At 34.8% G+C, this 12,581-nt stretch overlaps 2 protein-coding genes across 2 annotated transcripts; one reads left to right on the top strand and one right to left on the bottom strand.

Annotated features, from left to right (window-relative positions):
- Positions 1-5,252: 5,252 nt before the first annotated feature.
- Cbr-npr-5 lies at positions 5,253-10,282 on the top strand (the record flags this gene model as incomplete). The annotated part of the gene is made up of 8 exons (XM_002635812.1): positions 5,253-5,437; positions 6,740-6,931; positions 7,152-7,308; positions 7,725-7,931; positions 7,978-8,206; positions 8,969-9,126; positions 9,312-9,382; positions 10,147-10,282. 8 exons carry the CDS (start codon positions 5,253-5,255, stop codon positions 10,280-10,282), a joined length of 1,335 nt encoding a protein of 444 aa, XP_002635858.1.
- Positions 10,283-11,119: 837 nt separating this feature from the next.
- Positions 11,120-11,392, bottom strand: CBG26962 (the record flags this gene model as incomplete). Its single annotated transcript, XM_045237016.1, has 1 exon — positions 11,120-11,392. The coding sequence occupies one exon, from the start codon at positions 11,390-11,392 to the stop codon at positions 11,120-11,122; it is 273 nt and encodes a 90-aa protein (XP_045097981.1).
- Between the last annotated feature and the right edge of the window lie 1,189 nt (positions 11,393-12,581).

Raw genomic sequence — 12,581 nt, 5'->3', positions numbered from 1 at the left:
GCATTGCGCAAAACTGTTTTGATTTTTTTTTTGTTGATAAATCGTACTCTCGGAATTTCGGAATTTCAAAAATGTTAACCCATGTTTCTAAAAATAACTTCTAATCCCGAATCATTGACAACTTTTAGTACCCAATTTCCTCTTTTAATTCTTTTCCTTTTCCTTACACTCTTTCCTCTCTCTCTCTCTCTCTCTCTCTCTCTCTTTCTAAAAATCCACTATTGTTATTTTCCACAAATTCTTATTTTTTCCTTAATCATTGAGTTCTTATCACTTGTACCGGATATCCTTATCAGTTTAAGAAGTCTGTCTAGCCGCATGAATCATTTTGTGTAAAAATTTTTGACGCAATGTAAAATCCACTTATTTAGCAAAAAAAAATCAGTAGATGATCATATTATTCATAATAGACTCGAAAAAATATATGTAAAGTTTTTGGTAAGGAAAACACGGAACAACTTTTTCCCTGTGTGTAGAAAAATGCAAATTGAGTCAAATCTGAGACAATTAGGTTACCGGTTTTTCGTGCCTACGAGTTCTCTTTATTTTCAAAGCCAAAAAACAATTTTTTGTTGGAGTCACAAACTTTAAAAAAAATACTTATTTGGTATTTTGGGGGTGAAGATTACAGAAAATTCTAAACAAAACTTTGGAAATTGAAGCTTGCCTTTGTCAGGATTTTAAGAAAAAAAAAATTTCATAACTGTCATATTTTCCATGAGCTGGAGCACGAAATTCTTGTGAGTCATTTGAAAAAATGCCAAAATTCCATGATTTTGAGTCATAGATTCTGAGATTCTGAGGTTCTGAGATTCTAAGATTCTAAGATTCTAAGATTCTAAGATTCTAAGATTCTACGAAAAAGGCAAGCTTCAGTTTCCGAAGTTTTGTTAACTTTAAATTGTTTGCCTGCTTGTTTGCCAAATTAAGAGAATGAGTATTTAAAATGAGCAATACCATTTTTTGCTCAGAATATAAGAATTTAAGAATCTTAGAATTTTAGAATCATAGAATCTCAGAACCTTAGAATCTTAGAATTTTAGAATCTTAGAATTTTAGAATCTCAGAATCTTGGAATCTCAGAATCTCAGAATTCCAAAATCTCAGAGTCCCGAAAAATTTCAGAATTCCAAAATCACAGAGCCCCAAAAGATTTTTTCTTAGAATTCAAATCTTCCGATTCCAAACTTTCCCAGAATTTCTAATTTCCGATTCTTTATAAGTACACACTTCCTGCTCTCCAGAATCTCAAGATTGTCCTTTCAAAAAAAAGTGAATCTTGATTCTTTTTGTGCTCACCTAAAAATTGTCTTTTTTTTTCTCTTTTTCTCTCCAATCAAAAAGTCGAAAATTGATGAGAGAGTGAAGAGACGCAGACAGATTATACCGACAGTTGTCAGTTGGATTCTGGATGCTCCTGGAGCACAGAAAAAAGAGGATTTGGAGAGGGAGAGAGAGAAAGAGCAACAAAGAGAGAAAAAAATCCGCGGTGAGAAAAAGAAACACATCAAATGAGAGTTTGTTTCATGATGTTTTGTATGTTTGAGGCCACTTTTCTCTCTTGTTTTTTATCATTTTTATTCTTTTCTGCTCCACTTTCTCTCTATTTTTTGTTTTTTTTAAATAGGTCAGCAGTATTTTCTAGTCTTTCGAGTTTCTCAAAATCGATTATTCGAAATTTAGTTTTTTTGAAAATTTTTAGAGAATTGTGGTAGTGAAAGTAAAAACAAGAAATCTGGAAATTTAGGACTCTGAGAAACTGGAAATGTTGAAAATCCGATAAGTGTGAGATTCGGAATATTCTGGAATCTCCGAACTTTGGAAATAATTCAAAAATTTGGAATTCTGAATTTCAGAAATTTAGAAACAGACTTTCTGAAGTCCCCATTTTTTGGAATTTTCAAATTTCTGGTTTTCAGAAATTCAGAAATTCGAAGATTGGTTTTCTGAGAGTTTGAATGGATTTCCGAATTTCAAAATTTCAAAATTTCTGAATTCAGATCTTCTGAACTTTGTGAATTTCTGAATTTCTGGCTTTCGTAATTTCGGAAGTTTCGATTTCTGAATTTCTGAGTTTCCGAATGTTTGAACTTTAAACTTCTGAATTTGCCAAAATTTCAGAAATCTTGGATTTCTGGATTCCCGAAATTTTGAATTTCCAAACTATTGGATTTTTTTAGATTTTCCTGCTTTTTTCTGAAGCATTTTTCTGAATTTCAGAACATTTAAAAGTTTGAAATGCTGGTTTCCAAGTTCTAGAATTTCCAAGTTCACAAAATTTGAGTTAACGTAATTCTGAATACCAAAACCCAGAATTATCTGTCAACGGATTTTTTCTAATTTGAAAATTTAAACCATGCTACATTTTTCTGACTATTTTTGAAAAACACATTTCCAACTGACCCGTATAAATCTCTCAACTGACAAAATGACGTTTTTTTGCCCATTGGATGTAGTCAAAGTGACACAAAACGTCAAAAAAGTTTTGAGCACGAGCCAAAAAAAAAGCGATTTTTGCTCCGCTTAATAAGGGCTAATCCTAAAAGATTTTTCTGGAAAAAATTGTTTTCGTCCTTTTTTTCTTCCTTTCAGACGTAATCAGTGTACTCTGATAAGTTTAATTAGTTTGGCTATATAAGCTGAAAGTCTTTTCTGTTCCAGAATTCGATTTTCTGGAAATGATGTAATTTTCAGAATTTCCAAGAAAAGTTGGTTTGGGATTTTTGGTGTTCTTTTTTCCCAATTTTTTCCTTCACACTTTCAAAAATAGTTATGGTTTTTTCTCACATTTTTGCATTTATGATTCAAAATTTTGGAATTTTGGCATTTTTTCAAATGACTCACAAGAATTTCGTGCTCCAGCTCATGGAAAATCTGACAGACATGGAATTTTTTTTTTCGTAAAATCCTGACAAACTTTAAATTGTTTGTCAGTTCGTTTGTCAGATTAGGAGAATGGGTATTTAAAATGAGCAATACCATTTTTCGCTCAGAATCCTAAGCTCAGAATCCTAATCTTGGAATCTTAGAATCTTAAAATCTCAGAATTTCAGAATCTCAGAATCTCAGAATCTCAGAATTTCAGAATCTCAGAATCTCAGAATCTCAGAATTTCAGAATTTCAGAATCTCAGAACCTCAGAATCTCAGAATTTCAGAATTTCACAATCTTAGAATCTTAGAATCTCAGAATCTCGGAATCTCAGAATTTCAGAATCTCAGAATTTCAAAACCTCAGAATCTTAGAATCTCAGAATCTCGGAATCTCAGAATTTCAGAATTTCACAATCTTAGAATCTTAGAATCTCAGAATCTCGGAATCTCAGAATTTCAGAATCTCAGAATTTCAAAACCTCAGAATCTTAGAATCTTATAATCTTAGAATCTCAGAATCTCGGAATCTCAGAATTTCAGAATCTCAGAATCTCAGAATCTCAGAATCTCAGAATTTCAGAATCTTAGAATCTCAGAATCTCAGAATTTCAAAATCTCAGAATCTTAGAATCTCAGAATCTCGGAATTTCAGAATTTCAGAATCTCAGAGTCTCAGAATCTCAGAATTTCAGAATCTTAGAATCTCAGAATCTCAGAATCTCAGAGTCTCAGAATCTCAGAATTTCAGAATCTTAGAATCTCAGAATCTCAGAATCTCAGAATCTCAGAATCTCAGAATTTCAGAATCTCAGAATTTCCAACCTTAGAAATTCAGGATTCCGGAATCCCACAATCTTTAAAAAAATTAACTGTTTCAAAAGTTTTTTCCCAGCCAAGTGATCCTTGAAAAAACCCCCAAAAATCCGCTCATAAATATTTTTACCTTGACAAAAATCGTCGAAAATCGTTCTCAGATTTCACTAGACACTTACACTTTTTTATCTTTCTCTAGCTCTCGATTCCTCTCTTTTTTTTACTCAATACATTCTTCTATTCATGACAAGAACCTCAAAGATTATCTCATCATTCTCCTCTTTCCTGTCCTATTCAATTTTCCCCTTTTTTTTCTTTGGGTTTGGTATTTTTGTGATAATATAACTTTTACTAAGGGGCTTAAAGTTTTTTGGGGGGGGGTTTAAAGGTTTTATAAGCTTGAGAAATTGTTAAATGAGATTTTAACACTAGTTCTGAAAATTTTAATTTTCAGTTTTCAAAATTTTTAAAGATGAACCCAGTATTAAATGATACTTCATATTAACTGAAATTCGTATTTTTCCTTAATTTCGTTATTTTTGAAAATCGAGAGATTTTTAAAAATTTCGAGGAAACTGAAAAATTAAGTTTTCGAAATTTGGAATTTCTCAATTTCGGGATTTCAGAATTTCTGAATTTCTGAAAATTTCAGAACTTCTGAATTTCCATAATTCCTGAATATCCATAATTCTTGAATTTCTGTATTTCCGAATAAATTTGATCTAGGAATTTTGGAATTTCCAAATTTCCAAAATTTCGGATTTTCTTGGAACTTCTGAATTCTAGATTTTTTGCTCTTAAAAATTTCCCCTCAAAAATTCAACGGAAATCTTGTTATTCTGATTTTCTCAGAACTTTCTCAAATTCTATTTTACGAGAATTTTTTCGTTATTTTTCAGAAAAATAAATGTTTTCTTGAAATCCAGAAAACATTTGTTTTGAACTTTTTTGCCAAAAAATATTCTCAAAGTTTTTTTTTTAACTTTTGAAGTATATTTTTAATTCAAAACCACCGTTTTTGCAAATTCAGTTTTCTCAGAATTCGCATTTTTTGCACATTAGAATCATTTTTTTTCTTCCTCATCCCATATCACTTCGTATCAGAAAATCTTATCATTTTTCGATTTTTTTCTTCTACCCGATGACGTGCACGTCTTCTGATCCCATTGACTCTCTATTCAAAATTTGGCTTTTCTAGAAAAAAAGAGCAAAATCTAGGATTTTTTGTTAGTCACTCATAATACATCCCAAATTTCTGGGGGTATTGTTCGTTGCCTGAAGGTCATAAGATGGCCTAGAAATATCTCAAAAAAATTTAGCCCACATTATTTAAGAAATGGGTTCAGACATCTTTTGATAATGAGTAATGTTTTTAGAATTTTTAAAAATTCGAAAACAGAAATTTCTGACCTAATTTCTAGTGTGTCATTATGTTTCCAACCTACGCAAATCTTTATTTTTAAAGTAACATATTGTTACAGAGTTGAGCTCAAAATGTTCCCTTTTTCCCCAGATTTTTTTATCTTACAATTAAATATCTCAAATTTTTTCCAGAACCTTCGATGCATGACTAGTTCGGCGGTCCTCCACCCAATCAGCACCACGATTTCGAGTCCGACGATATCCACGACGTCTCCAACGATTCACAGTCACGTCATCACCACCACACAATCGACGTCATCTCAGAATAACGGAACGTGTATTCAAATTGCCGAGGCGATCGCAGCACAAGGCATCGATGATATTACGGTGTAAGTGGGGGACTCGAATTTTCTCCATTTCCGGGAGAGATATCAGGAAGTGATCAACTGATAAAATGTTTGTAATGTTATGATAATTATTTTATTAGTTTACCGCTTATTAATATCTCTTACAGGACCCGAGATATAAGAGCTCAAAGTTGGTCTCCAGAATATCTGAACTGAACGGAAAGAGTATCTGAACATTCAAAAATTGCCAACAATTAGTTATTAAAGTGACTGTGTACCTTTAAAGCCGTTTATCTAGTTTTGTAGAACATTTACAAAAAATTTGTCGACTACAAAGCTGAAGCTCAATTTACTCTCAAAATTTCAGAAAAATTGGAAAATTTTTGACCACATTTTAGGGCTTCAAAGATGACGAATGTTTTTCCCTGAAAAAGTAAAAGTATGACATATTTTTGTCCGTCGCGAACTGAGCGGTTCTGAAACGACCGGTTGTGAAACTTGCCAGACCAACGTACACATAACCTGTCACCCAATAAGTTGTCTCAACCACAAAACCATGTCAAAAAGAGTTCACATCCTCTTCTTGCTCTTCTTCTCAATTTCCTTTAAACATTTCAACTTTTGACATGTGGCTGATGACATTGGAAATGCTCTCCATGTGCTCCACACTTCATGTTATCATTATCAGTGTGAGAAAAAAGAGTTGGGGATAAGAAACGAGCAGGAGAGAGTGAGAGAGAAAAGCAGTTGCTGCTACTGGACAGCAGCTGTCACTTTATGGAATCAAACGAAAAAACGAGACCTCGTCGAATTTTATGTTCTTTCTAGCACTAGGGGTTGTTGAAAACGTCGTTTGGGATGAGAAAAATACTCTAAAATTGCCCTTTGCGCTCAATTATCTCTGTTTTTTTAAAAGATATCAGAAAATTGTCAAAAAATAAAATCTTGGTGATAATATGACAGATATTTCACCAGTTGACAGATTTTAGATATCTCTTATAGGAACCGAGATAATTCATCTTAAAGTGAGTGCAGACAAAGCGCACGTTGTCTTTAAAAGGCTGTAGTCAAAACTATTAAATTTTAGATCATGTTGTAGATCTCTTTAAGCTCTACATTTTCGTTTTTGAATCTATTTTAAATTTGGAGTTTGAAGCAAGTTACGCGCCAAATCATGAGCTGATATAAAAAACATTGGCCGCGCAGCTTGCACCACCGTAGCTCAGCTGGCAGCAACGCGGCTTCTCGAACGGTGGGCCCACAAGTTAAACTCCTCAAGAAGCTTATAAGAACTACATTTTTAAAAAAATACGACAATTACAAAAAAACAAAAAATTATTCCAGAGACTTCTACATCCGAACGATCTTCACCTTCCTCTACGGGTTCCTATTCGTGTTAGGCATTTTCGGAAATGGAGGCGTTCTATGGGCGGTCGCCAGAAACAAACGACTGCAATCCGCGCGCAACGTCTTTTTACTCAATTTGATCTTCACCGACTTGATTCTCGTCTTCACAGCGATCCCAGTTACACCATGGTGAGTCGAACGCCCACTTGAGCTCAACTATCTCGGTTACCGTAAGAGATATCAAAAACGTTAACTAATAAAATGTTGGTGGCCTAATGACAAACATTTTATTAGTTGACGGATTTTTGATATTTTTTATAAGAATTGAGATAATTAAGGTCAAAGAAAGATACCCTTCAGTGGCATCCCTAAATTTGTTTCCCAGGGGTTTACTATGACTTTTTTCCAGGTACGCAATGACCAAAGACTGGGCATTCGGTTCCGTAATGTGTCATCTAGTACCGCTGTCCAATTCTTGTTCAGTGTTCGTGACGAGTTGGAGTCTCACAGCAATCTCATTAGACAAGTTCTTGCATATCAACGATCCGACCAAACAGCCAGTATCGGTGAGCCATTTTGACTTTTAAAATACCGTTAGACATGTAAGATGCAGCAGCTTGCTTATAAGGTATATTTTCATTCGGTGTTTTATGTGAAGAACTACTATGGCCTAGAAATTAATTTGAAGGCCACCTGTTCTCAAATCTGTGGTCTAGAATCCGATAACTTGGCCTAGGATTAGACACTTGGAAGCCTATTATAGAACGACTTTCATTTTAAACTTAATTATCTCAGGTCCTATTAGAGATAGCAAAGATTTTCCAACTGATAAAATGTTAACCATAAAATAACCAACATTTTATCAGTTTACAAATTTTTGATACCTTTCACAGGAACCCAGATAAATAAGCTCAAAGTTAAAAGTTACTAGGGTGATTCTATTTAATTGTTCACAGTAATCAACTTTCATTGGCACTTGCAGATCCGACAAGCTCTCGGTATAACATCACTCATTTGGATAGTGTCCACTTTGATCAATCTACCGTATCTCATGTCATTTGAACACGTCGAAGGATCGTTTTATGTACAGCCTGGAGAGACACCGTATTGTGGTCATTTTTGTGACGAAGCCAATTGGCAAAGTGAGAATAGCCGCAAAATCTATGGAACGACTGTTATGTTGTTACAGGTATTTTTTCCATTAATACTGAAATTCAAAAAATAAACTTTTACAGTTCGTCGTTCCCATGGCTGTAATCACCTATTGTTACTTTAAAATTCTACAAAAAGTGTCCAAAGATATGATCATCCAAAATGCACAATTCTGTCAGTCACTTACACAAAAACAGCGAAACGATGCGACGTCTCGAAAAAAGAAGGTTAATTATATATTAATCGCAATGGTTGTCACTTTTATTGGATGCTGGTTGCCGCTGACGTTACTGAATTTGGTCAAAGATTTTAGTGAGTTTTTTGGGTATTTTAAAAAATTATAGAATACATTCTAATTCTAAAATTCTTAATAATTGTTCTGGAAGTTTCAGAGCCGTAGTCATTTTTCATTCTTTCAATCCATGCAATTTTGAAATTCTGTATTAAGGCTCGGTCAGGAAATTTAGCGGGCCGACCGACCACCGACCGAGTCGATCGACAGCTGGCCGAGCTGACCGATCGGACGGCACCTGACTGTTTTCGTGCATTTGCGCGTCAAAGTGTTTGCATACGCAGCACTGTATTTTACGATAAACTACTCACTAAATGTCTCGTTTGTCGTAAAACCAGGTTTATGCCCCTCCGGGGCTACAACGGATTACTGTGGTGAAACCAAGGAACATCTTCAGAAGACTTCAAAATCAAAATTTCGAAAAACGGAACGTTCAGGCATCAACTAAGACACATTTCTGATCTATCTGTCCAGGTTTCAGCTCAATCGGTTAACTTTGAATGGGTGTAAAGGCGCGCTACATACACACGCACTTACAGAATCTGGTGAATGTTATTAGTAATGATAAAGTGCTTCGCAAGCAAATATAGCACTTTGATGCGCAAAGGCACGAAATCGGTCGGCACGCCGACCGACCGGTCAGCTCGGACGACTATTGGTCGGCTGGGTCGGTGATTGCGCGATTTTCGACCGACCGGTCGGCTGGGTCGGCGGTCACGCGATTTTCGACCGACCGAAATGGAAGCCTTATTCTGTATTTCATTTAATTTCTAAATTTTCAGAAAAAGAGCCCGAATGGCTTAAACGTCAGCCATTTTTCTGGGCAATTGTGGCTCACGTCATCGCAATGTCTCTGGTTGTCTGGAATCCATTACTCTTCTTCTGGCTGACACGAAAACAGAAAAGATCTGGACTTTCGAAAATTTTGAATTCTACAGAGGTAAGAAATGTTTTTCAAATTTTTTAGCGACTTCTACCTCTTATAGACTGTTCTATTAGAAAATAACTATTTTTTCGTGTGCTTCTTCCTCCCCGAATTTCATTTCCTTTGTCTCCTCTCTTTTTTCGCTTTTTCCCCATATTCTTCTTGTTTTTTTGTCAGCCAGTTTTCCCCTTTTTTTACAGATTGTCTCTTCGTTTGCCAGTCGGGTGAGCAATTCAATTCGACGATCTACATTTAGAAGAAGTAATGATAGGTAAGAAAAACAAATTGAATATCTTCTAACTTTTCAAAATCTCTCCTAACACTTTGCTCGCGCTTTTTTTCTTGCAAGATTCTCTCTTTTTTTGTCCTTTTTTGTGTTGTTTTTAGAATATTCTGTGATTCTTAGACTTTTTTATTCTGAGATTCTGAGATTTTCAGATTTTCAGATTCTAAGGTTCTGAGATTCTGAGATTCTGAGATTCTGAGATTCTGAGATTCTGAGATTCTGAGATTCTGAGATTCTGAGATTCTGAGATTCTGAGATTCTGAGATTCTGAGATTCTGAGATTCTGAGTTTCTCAGGTTCTCAGGTTCTCAGGTTCTCAGATTCTCAGATTTTCAGAGTTTCGAAGAATCTAAGTTCTTGGATTTTTGAAATTCCAAGATTTTGATATTCTGAAATTCTAAAACTTGAAATTCATCAAATTCTGGAACTCGGAGATTCTAAAACTCCAGAATCTTAAACATCTGCAACTCTGAAATTCTATCATATCATCAGTAAAAGTAGCACTTCTAAAAATTCCAATCTTAAAAATTTCCTGACCAGTGAGAATAAAATAATTAAGAAAAATTGTATGTTTGTCCAAAACAAAATTGCATGTTTTAGAATTGAAAAAATTAATTAGAATCGATATTTATAAAATTGCGCACAGTATTTTGAATAACTAGAATGAAGAAATAGTTAGAATTCCATTTTTTTAATTTCAGAAAATCGAAGAAAATTTTTGATTTATAAACTCAAAAATCAATTTTCAGGGTTCGAAAAAAGCAGGTGGTTCTGGACTGCGAGGGATCCAGCTACACGACATCATCGCGTCCACTGCTCATCCGAACCGATGTGCAGGCAACTCTTTCTAATGGATCTACAAGTACAACTCGTGAAATGCTCTGAAGAAGTTCTGGAATTTTGAAAAATTGTTTTTCTAATTTCCCTCATTTTTCATCACATTTTTGCCAGTAATATTTTTTTGTTTCCAAAAAACGTGCAATTCATTCGGGTCCATTTTCGCTCCGCTTTGTTCTTGTCTTCAATTTTTTTTCTCAATCCCAAAATCGCCAAAAAATGTTCTTGTCTTTTTTTGTTTTTTTTTTCGTTTCAATAAAATTTTGTGATTTTTTGCAGAAGTTCGGTAAATCAAATGAAAACCAGAAATTCAATGACTCAGTTATCGCGTAATTCGACGGTCGATGGGTGCTTGATACAATTGTTACCAAGCGATATTTTTTAAATTTTTTTCCTGAAAAAACGCCTTTTTTTGACTAGACAATACTATTCTTTTCACGAATATCTTTATCAAAAGAACTGAGTCATCTGAAAAAAAAGAAGTTTATTTGCAGAAAAATCGAAAGGAACTTTTAAAAAACTTCAGAGAACCGTAACCGTTCCTCCTTCAAAAACCTTTTCTGATCAGAATGAAAGCAGTTTGATTTCAGAGGAACATTGACAATTGGGTTTTGAAAAGAATGTAGATGTTTTGTAGTTCTTACTTCATATATTAGGCAAGTAAAAAAAGCGAATAACCCGTTGGCAGTCTTACTATAAAAATGGAAACCGAATACATTTTATGAGAAGAAATATACTACTTTGAAACCGTTAATTGGTTTTCCAATTTCAAAACCAAAATTTTGAAAAAATAAAAAATCAGGCGTTTTATCTAGAACTCCCGTTATAACTTTTGTGCCATATTTTCTTCTGATCAATAAATTATCAATTACAGTAACCATTCCATTAGGTCCAACCGACTATAAAGCTGAGTATTTGAGGTAAAAGAGACATCCGGACAGCTCCAGTGGCAGTGGAGAAAACGTGGCCTGCGGCGTTGAGGACTCCATCAACGGCTCCACTGGCAGATGATCCAGCGTTTACAGCTCCTTTGACAGCTCCAGGGGCAGTGGCACCAATGTTTCCATTACCAGTTGCGCCAAGGTTGATGGGGATGAGTCCACCATTCACCACAGCGGTAGTGAACGCCAGGAGAAGAGTCGATTTGAATGCAACCATTCTGGAAATGTGAAGATTTTTGAAATTCTGAAAAGCAAAATGTGATATTCCACTGTTTCGGGCCAACCTTTTCATATGTTTTCGGTTGTTGTGATGTGCCGATTTGCTTTCATGGGAAGTTGGTTACATTCTATTGTATCCATTGTGTTCACAGCTTCCTTTTCCGTCTTTTCTGGCAATAATATTATGGTACGGAAGCTGTTTAGATATATTTTGGTATTTTCACAGAAAGGATGTAGCCAAAATATTATGATGGGAATACTTACTTCCTCCATATCGAGTGTTTTGATTTCTATGTCACACTTTCGGATCTGAAGGAAACTATTAACAATCACCAAATTCTGCGTGTCCATTTATTCCCGGGTCGCCGACCCTCGCGAAGTCCCCACTTGACCAATACTTTTCAAATTTTCACAGACGACTCAAAATAGCAGCGAAATAACGCCTGATTTTTTATTTTTTCGAAATTTTGGTTTTGAAATTGGAAAACCAATTAACGGTTTCAAAGTAGTATATTTCTTCTCATAAAATGTATTCGGTTTCCATTTTTATAGTAAGACTGCCAACGGGTTATTCGCTTTTTTTACTTGCCTAATATATGTAGTAAGAACTACAAAACATCTACATTCTTTTCAAGGTCTTAATCTTCTCAGAGTTTATACATTCCCATTATGTTTATCCGTTTTATGGTATTGTACATTTGATCATTTTCAGGGTTCTTAAGCACGACTGTCTTCCTAGTTGTTCAGCTTTTCGCCGATTTCTGAAAGACACAACTTTTTAGCGCTTTTATTTTGCTGAAAACGGGAAAAAACAGGTGTCTTTCAGAAATTGGCAAATAACGGAAAAACTAGGAATGTAATGTTTTCAATCTAGGTATGTTCTACACCCTACAATATTTTCAAAATGATCGAACGAGCTCCAGACTCCTGAAAATGGTCAGAAATCACTTATAAAAAAGTTTTTGTATACCGTAAAACCTGTATTAGTAGGGCCGGCCCTACTATTTTTTTCAAGATCGCTCCGGAGGGCCCATTACAGGGGCCCTTCAATTAGAGGAGGCCCTTTTATTTTTCCGACCATTTTCCGAAAATTTTTCATTAAACAATTCGATGTTCCCGTTCAAAATTTTTGTACCCCTGAATCACTTCGTACCCCCTTGTACCCTCGAATCGATGTACATCCCCCC

The sequence above is a fragment of the Caenorhabditis briggsae genome, assembly GCF_000004555.2.
Source record: "Caenorhabditis briggsae complete genome, chrV, whole genome shotgun sequence".
Lineage (NCBI taxonomy): Eukaryota > Metazoa > Nematoda > Chromadorea > Rhabditida > Rhabditidae > Caenorhabditis > Caenorhabditis briggsae.
Note: the sequence above shows the minus strand (reverse complement) of the source record. Positions and strands in the feature narration are given on the sequence as shown.